Here is a 23,261-nt window from a genome sequence, read left to right on the forward strand (position 1 = left end):
TAACTGCTGTGAACTAAACGGGGACCATCCTTCCAGACCTTTGTCTACAACCGAATCTACATACCTCATATGATTTTCCCAGGAAAACGGGCCATACCCTACATATCGTTCAGCAACTCACTTTCTCTCGCACGCATCTTTCCCTATCAACGCGGAGAGAGTCAGCTTTTTTTTTTTTTTAAACGTCTGCATCACATTGTATAATGTGGGATTAATTTCCTTGTCCCTGTTCCCTCTTTACTGTTTCTTTGCTTTTGGACATTTAGGCTGTTACCAATTTCACAATAATTCTAACAAGGCCGCAGAGAACCTCGTGGTGCTAATATCCTGTGGCTTTGCGCTTCTGTTTCTGTCTGATAAACTCCTGCAGTGGGGAGTGCTGGGTTAATTTTGACCTATCTACCAAATTACTGTAAAAAGTGGTACCAACTGACATGGCTATCAGCGGTGCTTAAAATTGCCCTTCCCCTCCGTGATGCTGCAGAAAACAGCGAGGCCCCTCCTGCAGCGAGGCCCCCCCCTGCAGAGGTGCTTCTCCTCCTCCACCTCCTCCTTCCCCTGCCACCCTCCCTGTCCCTTCCTCTCCCTCCTCTCCCGCCGGCTGGCTGGACTCTGTGGTCTGGGTACGAAGGCCAAAGACATGTTCTCAGGGATGAGAAGGGCAGCCAGAGCCTGAACCGATGGGCACCCACCTCTGTGAATATTCCCTCCACCTTGACATTCCGCCCACTTTTCTGTGCTTTGTCGGGTCCCCCGCCCACACTCCCACCACATCCCCAACCTGCACACACCCTCCCCCTCTCACACCTGCAGGTACATCCACAGGCATGTAGGATCTGTAGGGGATAAGGGGCGTAGGATCTGTAGGGGGAAATATGTTACCCATGCGAGCTGGACGCAGGACCTTTGGGCCAATGGAATTCACACATAGGCCAGAGATGGGCCCCCAGGTTTCTTTTGGAAAAAAAATTTTTTTTAGAAATGGATGAATGTACAAAAATTTAAAAAACCAAATAGGGGGGCGCCTGGGTGGCTCAGTCGTTAAGCATCTGCCTTCGGCTCAGTTCATGATCCCAGGGTCCTGGGATCGAACCCCACATCGGGCTCCCTGCTCGGCGGGAAGCCTGCTTCTCCCTCTCCCACTCCCTCTGCTTGTGCTCTCTCTCTCTCTCTCTCACTAGCTCTCTCTGTGTCAAATAAATAAATAAAATCTTTTAAAAAAATCAAATAGGACTAAGAGGTAGATAATGAAAAAGATCAGTTTCTTTTCCATTTCTCAACTTTTTAAAAGCTGCTTTGTTCGGTATTTACTTCCACTTGTCTAAATCACATGACTATCCTGTTTTTCCTTTTGGTTTTAAACATTATCAAGTGGATTCCTTTCTACTGTGGAACATGAATCTTCAGATCTCACCCATCCAAACACACACTTCTGCTTTTCCTAAAGTTAATACTGTCTCCTTTGACGGTTTTAAACACTGAATACACACACACACACACGACAATTCTCTCTTAAACTTTGATAGAGCTGAAAATATCCTCTTCATACAATAATATGACAGTTTTGGTTCATTTGTTTTGTTTTGTTTTCCATCCTTCCTGGAGACTTTCACATTCCTCTCTTCTCACCTGGACAGTTGCTCAATTGTCAACCTGGCTCCTCCTTTCCCATCACTCTGCAAGTTCCCTTCATCTCCTTTTTTTTTTTTTTTAAAGATTTTATTTATTTATTTGACAGAGAGAGAGACACACAGTGAGAGAGGGAATACAAGCAGGGGGAGTGGGAGAGGGAGAAGCAGGCTTCCCGCCGAGCAGGGAGCCTCACGCGGGTCTCGATCCCAGGACCCTGGGACCATGACCTGAGCCCAAGGCAGACGCTTAACGACTGAGCCACCCAGGCATCCCCATCTCTCTCCTTGTTGGAGGTCCTGTTTCTTGGATCCTATGTTTCCTTCCTTCCTCCCTCCCTTCCTTCTTTCTTTTTTCTTTTTTTTTTTTTAAGATTTTATTTATTTATTTGTTAGAGAGGGAGAGAGCACAAGCAGGGGGAGCGGCAGGCAGAGGGAGAGGGAGAATCAGCTTCCCTGCTGAGCCTGATGTGGGGCTTGATCCCAGGACCCTGGGACCATGACCTGAGCCGAAAGCAGACGCTTAACGACTGAGCCACCCAGGCGTCCCCTTCCTTCTTTCTTTTTTCCTAATTTTGAATTGTGGGTAAATCTATTTAACAAAATTTGCCATTTCAACCATGTTTTTTTAAAAAAAGATTTTATTTATTTGAGAGAGTAAGGGAGCATGAGAGAGCACTCGAGTGTGAGCGCAGTGGGGGTGGGGAGAAAGACAGAGGCAGAGGGAGAAGCAGCCTCCCCGCTGAGCAGGGAGCCCGATGCGGGACTTGATCCCAGGACTCTGGGACCATGACCTGAGCCAAAGGCAGACGCTTACCCAACTGAGCTACCCAGGTGCCCCCATTTCAACCATCTTTAAGTGAACAATTCAGTGGCGTTAGGTACATTCACAGTGTTGTACAACCACCATCATTGTCTATTTACAAGACTTTTTCATGCCTCAAAGAGAGACTCTGTAACCATTTAAGCAATAACCGTCCATTTCCCCTCCTACCAGCCCCTGGTAACCTCCAATCTACTTTCTGTCTCTATGAACCTGCCTATTCTAGATATTTCTTATAAGAGGACTCACGGAGTATTTGTTCTTTTGTGCCTGGCTTATCCCACTTAGCATCATGTCTTCAAGGTTCCTCCATGTTGTTTAATCCTTTTTTATGGTTGAATAATATTCTGTTGTATGGATAGACCCACTCACCTATCGACTATCGACAGACACCTGGGTTCTTTCCACCTCTTGGCTATTGTGAATAATGCTGCAGTGAACACTGGCAACAAGTATCTGTTTTCGGGTATTTCAGGTGTATACTTAGGAGTGGAATTTCTGAGTAATGTCGTAATTCTGGGTTTAGCTTTTTGAGAAAGCAAACCCCTCCTCAAGCAGCCAACCTGTTTTCCAACCTGTTACATTCCAACCAGTGGTTTCTCCACACCCTTGCCAACAATTACTATTTTCCAGTTTTGTGATGACAGCCATCCTGGTGGGTGTGAAGTGGTAGCTCATGGTGGTTTTGATTGGCATTTCTCTAATGACAAATGCTGTTGAGCATCTTCTCATGTGTTTGTTGGCATTTGTACATCTTCTTTGGAGAAAGGTCTAGGCAAGACCTCTGCCCATTTTTTATTTGGGTTGTTTGTCTCTTTGTTGTTTAGTTTTAGGAGTTCTCTATATATTCTGGATATTGAACCCTTGTCAGATGGATAATTTGCAAGTATTTCCTCCCATTCTATAGGTTGTCTTTTCACTTTCTTGATAAAGTCCTTTGATGCACAGAAGTTTTTCATTTTGATGAACTTCAACTTGTCTGTTTCTTCTTTTGTTGCTTGTGCTTTTGGTGTCACATCTAGACTTCACTGTCAATTCCGAAGTCATAAAGATTTACCTCTAGGTTTTATTCTAAGGGTTTTATGGTTTTAGCTCCTATATTTAGGTAGTTGACCCATTTTGAGTTCCATTTTTTATATGGTATAAGGTAGGCATGTAACTGCATTGTTTTCACATGTGGAGATCCAGTTGTCCCAGCACCATTTGACGAAGAGACTGCTCTTTCCCCAGTGAATGAACACTCTTTTCAAAAATCAATTGGCCATAGATGTTTGGGGTTATTTTTGGACTCTCAGTTCTCTCCAATTGGTCGCTATGTCTGTCCTTAGGCCAGTATCACACTGTTTTGATTACTTTATATTTGTAGCAAGTTTTGAAATCAGAAAATCTGAGTCCTCCAACTTTGTTCTTTTTCAAGATTGTTTTGGCTTTTAGGGTCCTCTTGCTATTCTGTATGGATATGAGGATCGGCTTTTCCATTCCTCAAAAAAGGCCATTGACATTTTGATAGGGTTTGAATCTCACTTTGGGTAGTGTTGACATGTTAACAATCTTAAGTCTTCCTAGACATGAACATAGATGTCTTTCAATTTATTTAGGTCTTCTTTAATTTCTTTCAGCAATGGTTTGTAGCTTTTAGTATAGAAGCCTTTCACCTTTAAATTTATTCCTAGGTATTTTATTCCTTTAGATACTGTTGTAATGGGAATTGCTTTCTTTCTTTCTTTTTTTTTTTTTTAAGATTTTATTTATTTATTTGACAGAGAGAGAGAGACAGCGAGAGAGGGAACACAAGCAGGGGGAGTGGGAGAGGGAGAAGCAGGCTTCCCGCGGAGCAGGGAGCCCGATGTGGGGCTTGATCCTAGGACCCCGGGATCATGACCTGAGCCGAAGGCAGACGCTTAACGACTGAGCCACCCAGGTGCCCCGGGAATTGCTTTCTTGCTTTCCTTTTTGGATTGTTTGTTGCAGGTGTTATAGAAACACAAGTGACAAATTTGATTTTTGTGTGTTAATCTTATACCCTGCAACTTTACTTAAATTATTAGCTTTAGCAGATTGCTTGTGGATTTTTTTGTATATTAGATCATGTCATCCATGAATAGAAATAGTTTTACTTATTCTATTCGAACTTAGGTGCCCTTTATTTCTCTCTTTTAAAAAAAATTTAAAGATTATTTATTAATTTATTTGAGAGAGAGAGGGGGGAAGGGGCAGAGGGAGAGAAAGAGAGGGAGAGCAGGGAGCCTGACCTGGTGCTTGATCCCAGGGCCCGGAGACCATGTCCTGAGCCGAAGGCAGACGCTTAACCCACTGAGCCACCCAGGTGCTCCTCACTGCCTTTATCTAATTGCTCTGGTGAGAACTTCCAGGACAATACTGAGAAGCAGTGGTGGAAGTGGGTTTCCATGTCTTGTTCTAATTTCAGGAAGTCTTTTACCATTGAGTATGATATTAGCTGTGGGTTTTTTGTAGATGCCTTTTATCATTTTGAGAAAGTTCCCCTCTATTCCCCAGTTTTCTGTTCTTACTATGAAACGGTGTTGGATTTTCATAAATGCCTTTTCTGCATCAATTGAGATGATCACGTTTTTTTCCCCTTTCATTCTAGTAATGTGGTGTATTATATAGACTGACTTACTTATTTTGAACTACCCTTGCACTTTTGGAATCTTCCTCTTTTTTGACTTATTCTCTCATTTTTTAAAAAAGATTTTATTTTTGCAAGAGAAAGAGAGAGAGTGTGAGCATGAACGGGGGTTGGGGGAGGAGAGGGGGAGGAGCTGAGGGAGAAGCAGACTCCCTCCCCACGGAGCAGGGAACCCGATGTGAGACTCGATCCCAGGACCTTGGGATCATGACCTGAGCTGAAGGCAGACGCTTAACCATTTAACCGACTGAGCCACCCAGGTGTCCCTTATTCTCTCATTTTGATGGAGCATATCATCCAATGGTTTTCTGAGGAAAGGTTCGTAGGAGATAAAAGTTTGCAACTTTGTATGTCTGAAAATGTTCTGCCTTCACATTTGACTGACAACTTGGCTGGGTACACTCTAGGGTGGAAATAATTGTACTTTGGAATTGTGAAGACGTTGTTCCACTCTCTCGCTTCCAGCACTGCCATTGAGTTCAATGCTATTGGTTCATGTTCCTTCCGATGAGACCTGTCTTATTCCCTCTGGAAGCTTTTAAATCTCTTTGTTCTCATGATTCTGATATTTCACAATAATGTAGCTTAGTGTCATTCCTTTTACATCCATTGTGCTGGGCATTCAGTGTAACCTTTTAGTTTTAGAGACTAGTATCTTTCAACTCTGAAATTTACTTTTTTAAAAAAGTTTTAAAAAATTTATAATTTCTCTGTTCTCTCTTATTGGCATTTCTGTTAGTTGTGTATTGGACCTCTAGCTAGTCCTCTAATTTTTTTATTCTTTCCCATTTTTCATTTCCTTGTCTTTTTCTTCTACTTTCTGGGCAATATCAACTTTATCTTTTAACCCGTGTGTTGCATTACCTCTGCAATCCATTTTAAATTTCCAGAAGTCCTATCTTGCCTCTCAATGTTTCTTTTCCTGTTATAGCAGCCATGCCTGGTAGAGGAATGGCTTCCACAAGTGGAGGGATCAATTCTTCTACTGCGATGGGTGGGAAAGAAGGAAGGATGGATATGGGTGGGAGGAGACTGACAGATGAGGTGGCAGGAAGGTGGAGGTATTCCTTCTGATGACTTCCATTTTCTCTGTGATATAGATGATGAACACATATATTGAGATAACAGGGAAGGTTAACGGGGCAGGAGGTTTGAGGGGCATGAAAAGGGAAATCAGGGCGCCTGGGTGGCTCAGTTGGTCAAGCGACTGCCTTCGGCTCAGGTCATGATCCTGGAGTCCCTGGATCGAGTCCCGCATCGGGCTCCCTGCTCGGCGGGGAGTCTGCTTCTTCCTCTGACCCTCCCCCCTCTCATGTGCTCTCTCTCATTCTCTCTCTCAAATAAATAAATAAAATCTTTAAAAAAAAAAAAAAAGAAAAGGGAAATCAGAGGTAACCCCTTCAAAACCCAGCTGTGGGTCGCCTGGGTGGCTCAGTCAGTTAAGCATCCACCTTAGGCTCAGGTCATGATCCCAGGATGGGGTTTCAGCGGGAAACCTACTTCTCCCTCTCCCTCTGCGCGCCCCTCCCCCTGCTTGTGTGCTCTCTCCTTCTCTGTCAAATAAATAAAAATCTTTAAAAAAACAAAGGAAAACAAAAACCCGGCTGCTTCCTGCGCAGCCCTGAGAGTCCATACTGAAGCCAGAGACCATCAGTCAACAATGGCACTAATCGGCTTAGTCAGATAACCTCCTGGTAAAGGTTGGAGAAGATGGGCTTGGACAGCCCTGTGGTTGGTACTCTAGCTGAGTAGTCTGGAAGAGCAGTAGGGCAAAGAAATTAAGGATATTGACAAGAAAGGGGTTGATGTCATTGGACAGGGCATTTCTGCCACTTTTCCGTTTGTTCACAGTCTCTGGGAAACTTAACGAAGTCTAACCGTTCAGCTTGACATTTCCTACCTGAAAGGTTGATGTTATTTTAAAAACTGGAGGAGGGGCGCCTGGGTGGCTCAGTCGTTAAGCGTCTGCCTTCGGCTCAGGTCATGATCTCAGGGTCCTGGGATGGAGCCCCCACATCGGGCTCCCTGCTCCGCGGGAAGCCTGCTTCTCCCTCTCCCACTCCCCCCTGCTTGTGTTCCTGCTCTCCCTATCTCTCTCTGTCAAATAAATAAGATCTTTTAAAAAAATAAAAAATAAAAACTGGAGGATTTCATTGGATTTTCTGCCCCTGTCCATTTATAAACTGTCAAGGATCAGGTCTTATTCATACTGTTCCGGGGGTTCCCATTGTTTATATTTCTCAGTGTAGACAAGTATACCAATTTATCTTTATCCTTTGTTTCTTATCTTTAAAATAGAATAAGGACCCCCTAACAACAAAGAGAATGCTTTATTCTCTTCAATAATGGCACTATTGATACTCATTTTGTGTTTTCTGGATGTTTTATCATGAAAATAGAAACAGACTCTGACTGCATATCATCCAGATGTTCAAAGTTTATTTATATTGTTTCAATACACTGACAAAACACCACAGTTTGTAAATTTTTCTCCCTCAAGAGTCAAGAGTCACTTTATCTTAAACCAGAGGATTCTCTTAGAGCACGCGCGCGCACACACAAGAAAAGTACAAAAACAATTCCACCAAAGTGCATGTGAATGAAAGTGCAAACAGGCTTCATTTTCAAACTCTGGAATCATTCTCTCTGCTTCAGAAATTAAATAGAAAGGTCCTCACTGACCTAAGCCAGGGCCGGGCTGGGGCTGGGCGCAGCTGCGGCTGAGAGCAGGGCCCTGGCCCCGACTCCCTCCCTTCACCTGCACCCCGGTCAGCGGTCAGCGTGTGAAGATCTCCTCTGGGGACAGGATTGGGGAGAAGGGGCAGGAGGGCACACTGCTTTCCCCCTTTTTTCTGGTTTCTTTCCCAAGAGTTTGACGTTGGTGCGGCAAGTGCTGAGGCCTCCTTCTCGCGAGGCCCTTCGTGGGTCCAGCCTGCCTTTCCCGCAGGTAGGCCTTAGAGGGTGGCCGGCAGGTCCGCTGCCCCAGCCCTGCTCCTCGGGAGTGCGGAGGTCCCGCGGCTCAGCTGCGCGGCCTCGCTGCCTTCTCCTCACACCACAATGCCCGTTTCTCCTCAGTTTCAAAGAGGAGCAGACCCGGCCAAGGAGCTGGGGAGCTTTGCCACCACCCAAGCGAACCAAGGGACAGACGCTGACGGGCTCCTCCTGACTCTTGGCCAAGGGGACACCAAAGAACCTCTGTAAAGCTGAGCCTCAGCCAGAGGCAGGGCCTGCCCACTTTCTCCCCAGGAAGGGTGTGCTCAGAGCTGCCTCTAAGGGCCGAAAGGGCAGGGGCATCCGAAGTCCTGTGGGAGTTCAGCGGGGCGGCTGACTGGCTGCCCTGCAGAGCCGCGGGGGCCCATGTGGGAGAGGGTCCCGTACTGGGCTGCGGCAGGAAGTCAACAGAGCTTCTGTGGGAAAGCTAATGCTTCATATTTTAACAGTAATAGCCCTTGACGTTTTCCCAACGCTGAGCCTCACAGATGCACCTGTTCGACACTTCTGAGGGTGCCCTATGGGCACACACATCACGTGACTGAGGGAACGGGCCTGGCTCTGTACCCTGCAGGCCCCTGGCAGCACCCGGGGCCACGGGAGGGAGCTTGGCGGTTGCCCCTCACCTCCGTGGGGGGCCAGCTGCTGCCGGGCCCTCTGCCTCTGCCCCACCCTGGCTGGTTTGGCAGTGGCTCTGTGGAGGCTAGGCCCCCACTTGGACAGAAAGGTTGAAGTCCCAAAGCCCCGGCAGGCCACCTGGCTGGCCGTTGCAAAGGGAGAGTGGTAAGAAAGGCTCACAGCTCACGGACACAGAGGATTCAAAGACAGAAGAATTCACCTTCCCAACTTCCAACTTCAAGGGGACTTTGTAAGACTCCTCAAGAGCAAGACATTTACGGACAGGTCGAATGTGATGTTGTGAGGTATGTGTGCTAGACCACAGCAGGAGGCCTGGCAGGCATGGGGTCCTCAGCCCGGGGGGCAATACCTTGGCTGAGGTCCATGGCTGCAGGGAAGGATGCCGTGCCCAGCTTCGGGGACCATCACGCCTGCTGAGGCTGCCCCTCTGGCCAAAGACCCGAGATTGTCTGACACACCCTTGGGCTGCCTCTTCCCCACACCTGATACAGGAAGGGCATATGGGGAACATATGTGGAGCCTTAACCTTTCCTGCACAGGTAAAACAGGCTCTAACCACCCACTCTGCTGGAAACGGGGCTTGGCGTGGGCCACCAAGATGCCAGCTGATCCAGCACAGGGCATGCTCAGGAAGGCATCTTGGCTTGGAATCCCCCGCTTCCGGGCGAAAGGGAGAAAAGCAGCCAGAGACTCCCAGCGGATCCTTTGACAACCTATTTCCGAAGCTTACCCATCTAAGGGGGAAGAGCCAGTGGGGTCTGGGAGGGCCATGGCTGGGGGCCCAGCCCAGGAAACCAGACAGCGGAATGAGTACATATGTTTGTGGCTGGGTCACTTCTTGGTCGGAACCAAGGAAAGAAAAGCATGGAGAGAGGCCCAAGAGAAATGAGCCTCTAACCGGGGGACTCCTGTTCAACCAGACTGTCCTTAACCACTAAGAAAAAGACCCTTTGGTGATCACACAAGTCAGCTGGAGAGGTGGGGTGGCTAGAGGCAGGGCCCCTCCAATCCACTTCCCCGGTAATGTTCCCCCAGCCCAGTCACACCCTCACTGGTGTGTCTGGTGGCAGATGAGCCCCAGGACTCAGGGGCTAGGACTCCCAAGTACCTTGCAGGAAGCAGCCCCGGAGGGAAGGAGGGCCACCCCTGGTAAGACGTAGAGGGTGGTGGGGGTATGGGTGGGATATGAGGAACTCAAGTTGGGAAGGAAGCATCAGCTGCACAGGGAGGCCCAGCTTGGGCTGGAGGTAAGCCCAGCCCTGAGCCACTCACTTTAAGGTGTCATCGGCGTTTTTGAACATGAGAATGGCGTTATAGATCTTCAAGGCTGGACCCAGCTTGACGCTCATGATCTTCACAATGTCCGCCTGTGTCAGCAAAAGGAAGGCCTCGCCGTCAATCATCTGAGGGGTTGGGAGAGGGAGGTGGAAGGCAGAGAAGGCGGAGAGGGCCGTGGGAAGGAGTGACGGAGAGGTGGGGTATGCATGGGGAGCGGGCAGGGGAGAAAGAGAATCGGGGTCAAGGTTGCATGAGGGGCGGGGAGGAGGAGAGAGATGGGAAGAGGAAGGAAAAGGAGAAAGGAGGGAAGGAGAAAGGAAAAAAGGAAGATAGCGATGGGGACAGAGAAGGACAGAGATCTCCACTGGCTCCCCCATGTTCACACACATCCTCTTTCTCTTTCTTTCTGCTGCCTGGTCTGATGTTAGTGTGCATGTGCTTAACGTCTTCTGAGTCCCCACAGACAGCAGCCTCCAAACATCTGCTGTTGTGCTTCCCCCACAAAGCCCCGGGTCAGTGTCCTTGCTGTTGGCAGGTCAACAGGCAGACACCGGGGACACGTGCTGGGGATGAGGTGTGATGTACACAGTGTCACCTACGAGCTATTCTTGCCGGGGGGGCTGGGGGGAGAGAGGACGGCAGAGTGATTTAGTCTGAATCTGGGCAGACTTTCCTTAGCACCAACAGGGCCGACCGCCAGACTGGACAGACTGACTACCCATGAGACCATCCATCTGCTTTGCCCTAACTTCTCACTCATGACACATCCCTCGAATGACTGGTCTGTGTCCCGGCGGGGGAGAGAATCTTGACGTGTGTGTCTGAATGTATCATTTCAGCCCGACAAAGGCCCCTCCCTGGAGCATGGACCAGATCCTGGGAAGGGCCATCCTCAGCTCTCACAGAGGTCCTGCTCCCCACTGAGACTCCATTTGATGCTGGCAGTCTGTGCCCCTGCTGGCCACTGCTTTTGTACCCCAGACCATGCTGAACTGAGATACGCAGCAGGTGCCCTGGGGGGAGAGAGCCCTTCTTCTGACAAGGGGAGGATGCTGGAGCACCTAACTCTCGCGTGGCTCTGTGGCTAGCTGACCACTGCACTCAGGGAGCACTGATTTATGACTGTTGCCATGGAGGGAAGACCTCTAATGGGTGCCACATGGCTCCGTCTCGTGAAACAGGTGTGGTGAAGGTGTGCCTTAGTTATCAAATGATAAGTTGTATGAGACTGGAAAGGCTTACTAATACCAGAGATGACAGAATCAAGATTTAAAACAATGAGACTATGAAACCAACAAAATAACATTTAATAGGGATAAAAGTAAAGTTTTACATTAGGTTAATAAAAAAAAAAAAATCCAGTGGTACAAGTAACAAACTGGAAAATGCGGTTAGACTATAATGGATAATTGATATAAAAGGCACTTGGGGACTTTCATGACCTCCAAACTGGTCTGATGTGGTTATAATGAAGCTAGTGCAAACTTAATTTTTGATAAAAAAAAAAAAGAAAAAAGATATATATATATATATATATATATATATATATATATATAGGGTTTGTATCTAGGGGAAGAGAAAACAACCCAAATATCCATTAACAGAACTGTGGGCTCTTCATAAAATGGAGCGCTACTCAGCAATACAAATGAACAAACTACTGGTTTACACAATAACACGGATGAACCTCAAAAACATTACAGAGTGAAAAGAGACAGACACCAAGAATAAAAGCTCTACCCCCATTTATGTGAAGTTCAAGAACAGGTATAACTAACTTACGGCGCTAGAAATTTGAACAGTGGCTGCTGATGAGGGCGGGGACTGACAAAGGGGCCAAGAAAGAGCCCTCCAGGATGATGGGAATGTTTTATATCTTGGTTGAAGCACTGGGTTCAGGGTGCATACATCTCACAAAACTCGTGGAACTGTACTTTTAGGATGTGTGGATTTTGCTCCATGTACATTTTTATCTCCATTAAGAAACATCTGGGTGTCGGTTCAACAACTCTAACCAGCGAGCCACTGTGGTGAGTGCAGCTGATAAGGGGGGGAGGCTGTGCATGCGTCACGGTGGGGGGTTGATGGGGAATCTCTGTACCTTCCTCTCAATTTTGCTGTCAATCTAAAATTGCTCTATAAAAATAAAGTCCTTTTAAAAACAAAACCAAAAAGCAGGTACTGGAGAACTCCACCAGCATGTTCTGTGCTGGTCAGAAGGCATCTGAAACCGGTATACGGCTCTGAACACATACGTTACAGTAAGATCACCAGCCTAGGAGGCAAGCACCCAGAGCGGGTGGGGTTATCCTCCGCCACGCAAGGATACTATGAAGAACTGGCCGTGTTGGGTCTGGATAGAGATTCTTCTCGGGGGAGAGGAGCAGACTTCTTTCTTACGGGCGCCTGACCTGTAGGGGGCATCTACGGGGCGCTGAGACTATGCTTTCCTGGGTGATGGGGGATGGATGTGTGTATTCTTTGGAAGGAAGATCTAAACAAACTCCAAAGTCCCTTCCAGTTTCAAACTGTGTAAATTGGGAGAGTCACGACAAAGTTCTTTACTTAAGGATGACTATTAAGAGCCAGAACCACCACTGAGCCCCCACTGTACCAGGCATTCTTACAGAGTGATAGGATTTGTGTATTATTCTATAGCAGGCTAGTGATATAATTATACTAGACATTCTGGTACAATGATCCATTCATCATTTCCAATGCTCACGACGGCCCTGCAAGGTTGTCATCATCTTAGCCCTCGTTATCCCATTTTATCTCATTTTATAGATAAGAAGATGCAGACTCAGACACAGTAAGGAGTTCAAACTGGCAGAACTGGGATTCACACCCACACTGTCTGTAAAGCTAGGGTTCTTTTATGTACGACTCACTGTTTCTTATCCTTGGTAAGCTTTGGGGTCTTGCTATTAAGTCTATGTTAGGATCCTTGCAGTAAAAGGCAGACCTACGCCATTCAAGAGCCACTTTAACTTACTGTCCCTAGTGAGCTAGGTCTGGAAGACAGGCTGGGCAGAGAGCAGAGGAGTGAATGGAGCCCTGTCTCCAAGAGGCATTTTTCTTCCTGCCGTGATCTGAACACAGGGTTTGCAAGCTGGGCCACAGTCCATACCGGGTTTTTCCCAGAGACGTGGGTCACTGTGACCCGTCTCCCGCAGGCAGGACAACAGAAGGCCCTCCCTAGCAGGGGGCAGCGCTGGTGAGGGCATCCACTCCCTGGTCGCCTCAGCGGCTGACCCTTCTGTCCCCACTCTGCACTTGCACCTCACCTCATCTTTGAAGAGTCGTGCCTGGTCCTCACAGCCGGTCAGGGTGTGAACGAAGCTGAAGACCTTGGAAACCAGAGAAGCACGTGTTGCCAAGGGGACAGGGGCTTGGGAGTGCAGGGCGGAGGTGGGCCCACGTGCACTTGGTGCTCTCTGGGCTTTGACAGTGTCGCTTTTTCTTATTAGCCTAAGAGGACCCTTGCATCTCTGCTGCTGGGTGAGCAAGGTGGGGCCCAGGTGAAGCGTCTCTCCCGCCCGACTTGCATGGGAACTAGCAGCACATCCCTCCCCCACCCACCAGGGGAGGCCTATCAAACCATCTCGCAGCCCCTGCCGGGCACCAGGAGGGACGGCGGACAGGCTGGAGGGGCAGCAGATGCTGTGAGGAGCAGCGACCGCCTCTGCCTGACCAGGGCCGTTCCTGAGCCCTCCCGCCAGGCTGCGGTGAGAGGGCAAAGTAGGGGACAGGAACGGGGACGGGTCCTCGCTCTCACCTCGTCAATGGTCCACTTGGCAACCGTTGAGGCCGAGATGCCCGCCACTCCCGGCAGGAGCTTGCAGTGCTGCTCCCAGCACACGGACAGCGAGCGGTCCGGGTGGGCCGACAGGGCCGACAGGAAGAGGGACTGGTGCATGGCGTCGGCGGCTAGCGCTGGAGGCAGAGGCCGAGGCTGCAGGCCGATGCTGAGGACTCAGCTGCTCCCCGAGGCCCGCTCGTACCCACGCCCCTCGGGAGGACCGCGGCCCCCTTCCGAGTGACGGTCTCACAGAGGCAAGAGGGAGGGCGACGGGACTCCTCATGCACTGCTCGCTCCCCCTGGTTAAGTGAGTCCCTCGCTTTATGGACTCTCGGGAGTCAGCTGTGAGGAAGGACCCAGCCCCATCTCTCTGAGGCTGCGTCACCCTGGGCCCCACAAGGAGATGCTGAGGCACTCCCGACAGTTCTCCAGATGCCCCGCACCAGAATGGCCTCCAACAGCCAAGACGCTCAGCCCCGGCAGCAGAAGCCCGTTCGGTTTGCCCTCCTTTTCCTGAGGCCTTTGGGGCCTTGACCAACTGTCGCTGAGTCAGGGGGGGCTCCGTGTGGGAACCCCCCGCCCCCCACAAGCCCGGCCACTGCGTCCGGCTCTGCTCCTCTCCCCTACCCCGCCCCAGCCCGCTCCGCCCCCTGCCTACGCTGCCTGCTGCTCTGCCTGGGGCCTGCCTCCCGGCCTCCAGCCTCGGCTGCTACGGGGTCTCACGAGTGACGCTGCTCTGCGGGGCCTCCTCCTTGGCCAGGGCCGGCGCTCACCTGCCTGGACTTCAACTCCCTTTGGCCGCTCTGACGAGCCTGGCCCGGGCCTACCTCGCCAGCCTCGGCAGGCCCTGAGCCATGTGGCCCCTGCCCCACGGGGCCTGCCCTGCCTCTCTCTGCCCACAGCCCAAGACAGCTGCCTCTTTGCTGTTCACTGGGCATCAGTTCTGGACCCGAGGCCGCCCCTCGCCACCGCCCCCTTCTCGTCACAGACGGTCCTGCCCTGACTTCGGCCCCTTAGCTTCGGCCTTTCGCCCCGACTCTGCCCCTCGCAACCACCCACAGAGCCTCCAGGATCCTATTAGGATCTCCCCCCCACCCCACCCACTCACGCCGCCCTCTGCAGCTCCTCCTGCCTGCTGCCATCCCTGCTCATCGGACCCCAGGAGCCCAGCCTCCAGCCCCACGAGGAAGCCGCTCCCGTGCGCCGCTCAGCCAGCTCTCGGCGCCCGCCAGCGGCACCAGCAGCCTCTCCCCGGGCAGCCTCCGCCCAGCGCTTCGTCTCCTGGCCATCTCCTGGCCACAGGAGGTTTGGCCTCCTGCCTCTGAGGCCATTCTGGTTCTCCACATACCAGCGGAGGGGTCTTGGGGGACAAGGCCAAGAGGCTGTAGGGAGCCCTGCTCCTTCTCTTTCTTCCCCAGAGCATGGGATGGGGGCTCTCTCGGGCAGCAGAGTGTTTTATCGAACTGCGAGCCAACTAGGGGCAGGTCAGAAGCTGCTGGGTTTTTGGTTTCTTTGGCCTTATAAACAACAGAAATGTATTCCTCACGGTCACGGAGGCTGGGAAGTCCAAGATCAAGGCAGCAGCAGATTCGGTATATGGTGAAGGCCCACTTCCTGGCTAACAGCCAACTTCTCGCTGGGTCTCGTATGGTGGAAGGAGCAAGGGAGCTCTTTGGGTCTCTTTTATAAGGACACTGATCCCATTTGTGAGGGCTCCACGCTTATGACCTAACCACCTCCCCAAAGCCCCACCTCCTAATACCATTTGGTTTCACATATGAATTTGTGGGGGGACACAAACATTCAGCCTATAGCATTATTATTATTATTATTATTATTATTGGGTAAGCCTTTCCTCACCCTCTCCCGCCATAGCCTCAGTCTCTAGAAAGACAACTTCCCAAGTTCTCAGGATGCTTCTGGAATGAACACACAGGCACGCGCCCCCTGGTGGTCAGAACCTGGCCCTGGACGGGAAGCTGGCCAGGTGTCCCACAGTCGGATAGAAAAGGTGCCCACTATAGTCCCGTCCCCAGAAGTCCTCATTCTGAGGGCTGAGAGGCTGGCCAAGCTCCTCCTCACTCAAGCCTGAAGGCGCAGGAAGTGCCTTCTGCTTCCACCAAGAGGAGTCTGGAGCAGCAGCACGAGGAGGTCGGCCACACACAGGGCTAATAATACCAGTAGGTACTGGTGCTAAGCCCTTTACTTGACCTTTTCATTTAAGCCCCCTATCACCTTCTGAGGTGGGCATATTATCAGCATTGCACAGATGAGCAAGCTGAGGCTCAGAGAGGGGGGTCACCTGCCCGAGGTCTCCCAGCCTGTAAAAGGCCGTCTGATTCCAGGGCTGTGCTTTTAACGACCATGCTATATAGTCTAGGTTGCAGAGACTGTTCCTGAAGAACTGGAAGAGCTTAAGTCCTGTCCACAAACTGAGCACTGAACCAGGTGATCTCCCATGGTCTCTTCTAGCCTTAAGACCATGGGCATTCAACTCAACTAAGGCAAGATCCCTAGCGCTCCTGCTGTGTGTCGGGCCCTGTGCCGGTGGTGGAAGCCGTGAATCTGTCACCCAATGGAAGGCTCAGTCACCCTGTCCCTCCCTTTGGAGCATGCTATGGGCTTCACTGTGTTCCCCCCAAATTCATATGTTGAAGACTTAACCCCCAGTACCTCTGAATGGGACTATACATTTAATCCTTGACCAATGTGGGGGTGAGGGGCACCAACACCCCACGCAGTCAAAAGTCCATGTATAACTTGACTTCCCCCAAAAACTTCACTGCTAATACCCCACTGTTGACTGGGAGCCTTACCAATATCATAAACAGTCAATTAACATAGATTTTGTATGTTATATGGGTTATATACTGTATTCCTACAATAAAGGAAGCTAGAAAAGAAAATGTTATTAAGAAAATCATAAAGAAAACACATTTATAGTACTGTGCTATAAAAAATCCGCACACAAGTGGACACACGCAGTTCAAACCCCTGTCGTTCAAGGGTCAGGGGTATTGGGAGACGGGGTCTTTCAACAGGTGATTACGTTCAAATGAGGCCGTTAGGGTGGGCTCTCATCCAGTCTGGTGTCCTGACAAGAAAAGCAATTTTGGACATGCGCAGAGAGACGCCGGGAGCACACAGGCACAGGGGGCAGGCCACAGGAGGACACGGCGAGAAAGCGGCCACCTGCGAGCCAGGCGTGAGGTCTCAGAAGAAACCAACCCTGCGGATACCTTGATCTTGGACTTTTAGCCTCTGTACGTGTGTGTGAGAAAATACACTTTTGTGGGTTAGCCACGGAGTCTGTGGTACTTGGTTGTGGCACCCAAGCTAAGACAAAGGAGATGGAGGGGCGAGCTGACATTTGGGCTAGGTGCTTTCAGTCTGTTATACCAGCACACAGAGCAGACATCAGACCCGAGTCTGAATCCCAGCTCTGCCCCTTAGAAGGCAAGTGACTTCACCCCTGAGCCTCCCATTCCTCTTCTCTCAGCAGAAGAGAATGGTGTCCACGTTCCAGGATGCCCGTGAGCGTCAGCGGCCATGTCCGTAAGGCACCTGTGACAGTGCTTGACCCTCAGTAGGTGCTCAGTAAACTACTGCTAAGGACTACTGCTAAGTACTATTATTTCAGGTACTTGACGCCTGAAAGAAGTATTATTCACATCCTCAAATGAGACAGACTCGGAGATATTAAGTGACTTGCTTAAGGTCACACAGCTAGACAGTGAGAGCCAGGCCTCCCTCCCAGGAGGCCTAGAATCGAGAGGAGCAGGGCTAGGGGGCATCCTCCGGCCACACAGTGGGGAACCCAAGGCCCAGAGAGGCCCAACAAGGGCTCTGGTGAAGTGGGGCTGGAACCCGAGGGCACCCCTGTGCTCTCACCACTGCAAGGACCCGAAAGCAAGAGGCGGCCTCCCCACCAGCTGCCCCCTTCGGGTTCCCCTCGTGACTCCTCCCCCCAGTTACCACGCACTCCCTGGGAACACTTTGTGAAGGGCATGGGGTAGAGGAGTCAGGACTTACTCGAGAAATCTTCTTGCGGGACCTTCCGATACTTTGGAGGACGGCCAATCCTGGAGAGAGAGGGACCGGGTCCGTGGCAGGGAATCAGTGCCTGGCCTGGCCCCAGAGGACACGAGGCCCTGCACCCTTGCCCTCCGCACCGGCCGTGATGGCGAGGCTTCTTCCTTAGGGAGAAGCCCGCGAGGTTCCTCTTACGGGCCGAGGCCTCTGTGTCGGAGAACTCCGCCTTCAGCCGACTCTGGTTCCTCTCAGCCAGTGGGCAGCCCGAGAGGCAGTGGTGAGCTGTAAACTTGCCTGTGACGTGGCCGGAACCATCACAACCAGGAGTGGGGCACTTCCTGGGCAAGAGGAAGAAGAAGAAGGCTTAAGTTGGGCTGAATCCCCACTTGTTCCCACTGAGCCCCTCCCAGCGCTGGCCCCACTCGGGAGTGTTTTGGGGAGCCCTGATGGGCTGTGCACCCGAGGTGTAGGAAAGCCCCTCCCTGAACAATGCCCGAGGGTCTCTTAGCAGGAGCCCCTCACTCACCGGTGGTGGAAGCTGTACTTGGAGGTCCTAGTGTGTGGCAGGCTCCGACAGCTGAGAGGGGGACAGCCCCCAGGGGAGGCAGAGCTGGGCTCTCTGGGTCCTGGCGGAGCAGGAAGAAGAGTTAGCGTAGGGTCCTGGGTTGGGGGTGGGATGGGGGGATGGAGGGCAGGGAGGGCAGGAACAGTTTCTATGGGGAAGCTCAGCACTAGGAGCTAGCTCCCCAACTGCGGGGCCCTAACCTAGACTGTGACATCATTTCTTGCTACTGAGGATCTGCCTCTCTTTGGGGTATGGGGGCTTGGCTCTCATACCCTTTGCTGAAACCCTAGATGTCCTGTCTCTGAGAGGAGAGCCCTGGGGGAGAAGATCAACTCAGAGCTGGAGCGGGCACAGCAGCTGAGAAGCCACACCAGGCACAATTGTGTTACCCTGTGTGCTTCCCTGTTTCATTGTCAAGGCTCTGGTAACTTGCTTTAGGCCCTACTCATGCTTGGAGAATAATCGAGAAGGATCAATACCCCATGTGTCTTGGAGCTGGGTGGTCCGATGACCTGACCTCCCACCCCACCTACAGGGACCAGGATTGTAGTTAAGGGAACCTGGTTTCCTTAGCAAACATAATGTCTGTTCTGTGAGGCTCTGCTGGATGCTGAGGGAACTCCCCAGGTGCATAACTCCCTCTGAGGCTCATGATCCCAAGTGAGCTTGCCCCTGTCCAGCTCAGCACCCTAAACCCAATAGCTGGGGAAGCTGGAAGTGTGGCTCAGTGTAGCAGAGACCACTGAGGCAGGGAGGATGGGGGAATCCCACAGCTTACTGTGGGCACTAGAGCCCACCTGTGCATGTCGGTCAGAATCCCCTGGGCAAGCTATAGGAGGGGGACTGTCAGAGCTCATGGGGTTGGGTTGGACATCAGTAGGAAAGGGTCAGAGTGTCCTAAGGGTACACACGGAGAGGAGGCTGCAGGGGATGCCCTGTCTTGGAGCACCAGCCCGCGGGGTGGATGTCCGGGTGGTCGGCGTCAATCCAGAAGTCATAGGCGTGACTCCAGCCATCAAAGTGGAGCTGGGGAGGAAAGGCCGTTGGAGGTCAGGCGTTCCTCGTGGAACCCAGCTCAGCCAGGAGGTCCTCCAGGCTCCTGGCGGCTCTCCCTGTCCCTGGGGCCTGTCAGAAGCAACATTCTGGATGGAAGAACCAAGGGGCCAACCTCACAACAACCCGCCTCTGCCACCACATTTTCCAAGGGCTTCACTCATTAAGTAACTGGCACCTTCCATCAATCCAGGCACAGGACAAGGGTCATCAGGCCCACTTGATAGGCTCAGAGAGGGGAAATGACTGGTCCCAGCCCACAAAGATACGTCACAGATGAGGCTAGAGAGAGACCAAGTTCTTCAACCTCGAGTGTAGAGCTCTCTTCCTACGACCTGCAGCCTCCCTAATGTCTGGCTCATGCCATGCCCTTGACCTCTAACCAGTCTACAGAATTCCTGCCCAAACAGCCTATCCATTCCCCTAGCCCGAGGCGCCCGGGGCCACCTTTATCCGATGGTCCTCCACATCCTCCACGCTGGCTACGCGCACCAGGGCTGGGTTCCTGCGGTCCACGGCTTCCAGTTTCATGTTGACCAGGAAGCTGTGTGGGGGCCGCTGCAGGGGACAGCAGCTTTCAGGCCAAGGCCCAGCTCAGTGGAGCCGAGGCCCCAAGGAGGGGGAGCCCAAGTGCCGTGCCTTGGAAATTGTGGCCTGCCAAAGTGGGGAGCACTCCATTTGGCTGGCCGAGTGCTCCATGCCTTCCCAGAGGTCAGCTCTAGGAGCAGAGAGAGCTGACTCACCACCTTGAAGGCCCAGGTGGGCACAGCAGAGGCCCCAGTTTCTTCCAGATATTTCTCCCAACAGAAGCCATCAGGGTCTGGATAGTCTGGAGGACAGGATGAGAACAATGTCTCGGGACCAGGAGCATGGAAGGGGTACAGCCCCCCCCCAACCAGAGCCAGCTCCCGACAGAGGCTCCTGAGGCAGAGGGGTGCTGGCCAGAACCAAGCACATCACCACCCCACAGTTCACAGGGCTGTCTGGGAAGCCTGGCTCCCATTCCCCTTCCCTGGCCCCGCTGCTCCAGCCCCAGCCCCAGCCCCATCGGAAACTTTCTTTGCTTTGGACCCCTGCTCCTGTGCTGAGGGGGTGATTTAACTTTCTTCCTTAAACCTCAGCAGAGCCGGGGGCTGACAGGTCTCTCCTAACATCAAAGACTTCTCAACTCCCAAGCAAAGAAGATGGGGCTCCAGGACACTTCCATCCCCTCACCGAGATCCTAGAGACCCAGCTAAGGAGGCACTGCTAAGGGATCGGAGGGGAGGGCTGTGGGGCCAGGCCCAGGAAGGGGCATTTTCTCAGGCTGCAGGGTCACCTTGTGGAGGGGTGAGGGGCTTTCCTTGCTTCTGGCACCAGCCCACCGGGTGGATGTAGGGACTGCTGGGGTCACACCTGAAACCGAGAATACTTCACTGTCCCGAGTGACACTCTGAGGATGATGGCAGCACGGCTTCAGTGCCCTCCTTCACTCTGCTGCTTAGGGACAGCTACACCGATGGCTGATAAAAAAGTCCGAACACTGCAGCATTAACTACAAACTCCAGGACTCCCATAATGTCGAAGGGAGAATCATGAGACACAGTGGCTTGCTCATCCTAACCTTGGTATTTTTAGATGAAACAACTAGTATCACATTGTGTTTCCTAGGATACAGATCAAAGCCAGTGATACCCCGGAGCCAAAATCAATGTCAGGACCAGGCAGGGGCCACGTGGCACCTGAGGTCTGAAAGTACTGCCTCCGGACCCGGCCACCCCATCACCCCCAGGCCAACTCTGGGCCCTCCCACTACCAGTAGTCGTAAGTATCATCCCAGTTGTCAAAGTGCACTAGGAAGCGGCTGTCCACCACGTCGGTCACGCTGGCCACACAGATGAGGGACGGGTTCATGCGGTCCACCGCCTCCAGCTTCATGCCCACCTGGAAGCCCAGGGGTGGGGGGCTCTGGGGGCAAGAAGAGGATCTGCCATAGCCAGGCCCAGGCTGGCTAGCACGAACCCAGAACCCCCTGGCACAGGAAGGAGTAGGTTCTCTAGGAGTCATGCCTGGGGTGGGGTGGGGCGGCAGGGGAGAAGTCAGCTGAGAAAGAGGGTCCCCCTAGGGCAGAATCCTAACCCCCAGCCCTGAGCCCCTTGGGAGCTTCCGGTCTCCAAGGCGTGCTCACAGGCAGCCTCACTGTGGTGGAAGCTGAGCGACAGGCAGGAAGCTACCCATTCTCCCCAGGAGTCTGCCAGGGTGAGCACAGGCCTCCCCTCCCCAGACGAGCCTGGCCCTAGCCTGCACCGAGGCAGCTAGCTGGGTCAGCAGTGGGGTGTTGGGGAGAGGGGAGGAAGGGCATCTGTCAGGCATAAGCTTCAAAAGCTGTCGTCTCCCCCTTGACCTTTACTACAACCCTATGGAGAGAGGTACGATCATCTCCATTTTATAAGTTAAGTAACTTGCCCAGGACCGCAGTGCTAGTCAATGGTGGGGCCAGGAATGAAACAGTTTGACTTACAAGACTGCATTCCCTGTCCTAATAGTGGGTAGAATGGCCCCAATCACCTGGGAACCTGGGGTCAGACTGTGGTGGGGGAGTAAGTGTCCCTGTCTGTGCGGCACGGGGACACTCCGACCCACGGGGATCCTGCACTTTTGATATGGTGACAACTTTAATGGGGGTTCCCTAAGTCTCTCAGACCCGTGGCTGGGGATCAGGAGCTACTTTAACTGCTGGATAAAGCTGTCAGCTGCCTTGAACAGAGAAGGGGACAAGGAGTGAGTGTTGGGACTAAGTGGGAGAGCTGCGGTGTTGGTCAAAGGGAAGGAAAAAGCAGCTCCCAGAACAGAGGCTTGGACCTTCAATCAAGATCTGCAGAGCAAACCAAAGCAAGAAATGAGAACAGGGACATCCCAGTGCCCGGGCTGAGCTGGTGGGCCAGGGACTCGCAGCAGTGCTCGGAGGAGAGGGTTTGTGCAGTAGGGCGGAGGGGGAAACCGCGCGGAACCTAGAACCAGCTCCCCCTCTGGCCCTCGGCCGGCTGTTCGGTGGGAGAGGCCAGAACAAAGCTGAGGGCACTGGTAGGTGAGCTCTCTCCTGATGAGTCAGGACAGCCTGGCCGGCCGCAGGGATTCGGTCCCAGAGGGTGGGGTCCGCCCTCGCTCCGGGGCACTCACATGGCTCTGGCTCGCAAACAGGTGCTTGGGGGCGGCCTGAGCTCGGCTGCTGCGCAGGTACTGACTCCAGCTGAACTCCTCCTCCTTGTAACCTGGGCCCCTCAGGGGGGAAGAGAGTGCCGTGCAGACAGGGGCTGGGCTGCAGCAAGGGTGCCCCACACTGAAGCCCCGGAATCGGGAAGGCCCAAGGACCTCCCAACCCCAAGCGCCTTCCCAGGGAAACCCTGCTGAGGTGGGACGTGACCTGGGTAGAAACCCAAAGGGAAAGGGCAAAGCAGAAGCCCTGGGGCCTAGTCATGGTAGGACTCGATGAAGAGAGGCTAGCGGTGGAACAGGGAATAAGGAAGGGAGACCCACGGGGAAGAAGGGCAGGTCACTGTGAGCAATCCAGCTAGGCCTTACCTTTGGGGGGCTGCAGCTTGTGCCCAGTCTTCTCAAACCAGCCAGCGGGGTGAATGTCAGGGGAGTTGGCATTGATCCAGAAGTCATGGCACTCAGAATACCCATCAAAGTGCAGACGTAGGCGGTAGCCACACACCTAGCCCCATGACGGGGAACCACAGGGACTCGGACGCCAGCAGGCACCCACTCCCTCTCCCTCACCTTTCCTGGCCCAGCCTGGTGGTCTCGAGGGTCTCGAA

At 52.3% G+C, this 23,261-nt stretch overlaps 1 protein-coding gene across 10 annotated transcripts in view; it reads right to left on the reverse strand.

Moving 5' to 3' along the window:
• Positions 1-7,523: 7,523 nt before the first annotated feature.
• L3MBTL1 (L3MBTL histone methyl-lysine binding protein 1) overlaps positions 7,524-23,261 on the reverse strand; it is a 40,433-nt gene continuing 24,695 nt past the window's right edge. For 3 of the 10 annotated variants that reach the window (XM_081832753.1, XM_081832754.1, XM_081832755.1), the window contains 12 exons: positions 23,023-23,158; positions 22,621-22,712; positions 21,257-21,408; positions 20,780-20,856; positions 20,205-20,290; positions 19,909-20,019; positions 19,320-19,434; positions 18,370-18,469; positions 17,984-18,181; positions 17,844-17,893; positions 13,788-13,945; positions 11,294-13,359 (listed from right to left, as the gene is read on the reverse strand). In XM_081832753.1, the coding sequence (XP_081688879.1) occupies positions 13,018-13,359; positions 13,788-13,945; positions 17,844-17,893; positions 17,984-18,181; positions 18,370-18,469; positions 19,320-19,434; positions 19,909-20,019; positions 20,205-20,290; positions 20,780-20,856; positions 21,257-21,408; positions 22,621-22,712; positions 23,023-23,158 (1,617 nt within the window). In that variant the 3' untranslated portion in view covers positions 11,294-13,017. Of the gene's footprint in view, positions 10,135-11,293; positions 13,360-13,787; positions 14,154-17,843; positions 17,894-17,983; positions 18,182-18,369; positions 18,470-19,319; positions 19,435-19,908; positions 20,020-20,204; positions 20,291-20,779; positions 20,857-21,256; positions 21,409-22,620; positions 22,713-23,022; positions 23,159-23,261 lie in introns of those variants that run through there. The other 7 variants (XM_081832758.1, XM_081832757.1, XR_014149076.1 and 4 more) reach the window with 7 other exon arrangements.

The sequence above is a fragment of the Leptonychotes weddellii genome, chromosome 10, assembly GCF_054177405.1.
Source record: "Leptonychotes weddellii isolate Sample4059 chromosome 10, ASM5417740v2, whole genome shotgun sequence".
Classification (NCBI taxonomy): domain Eukaryota; kingdom Metazoa; phylum Chordata; class Mammalia; order Carnivora; family Phocidae; genus Leptonychotes; species Leptonychotes weddellii.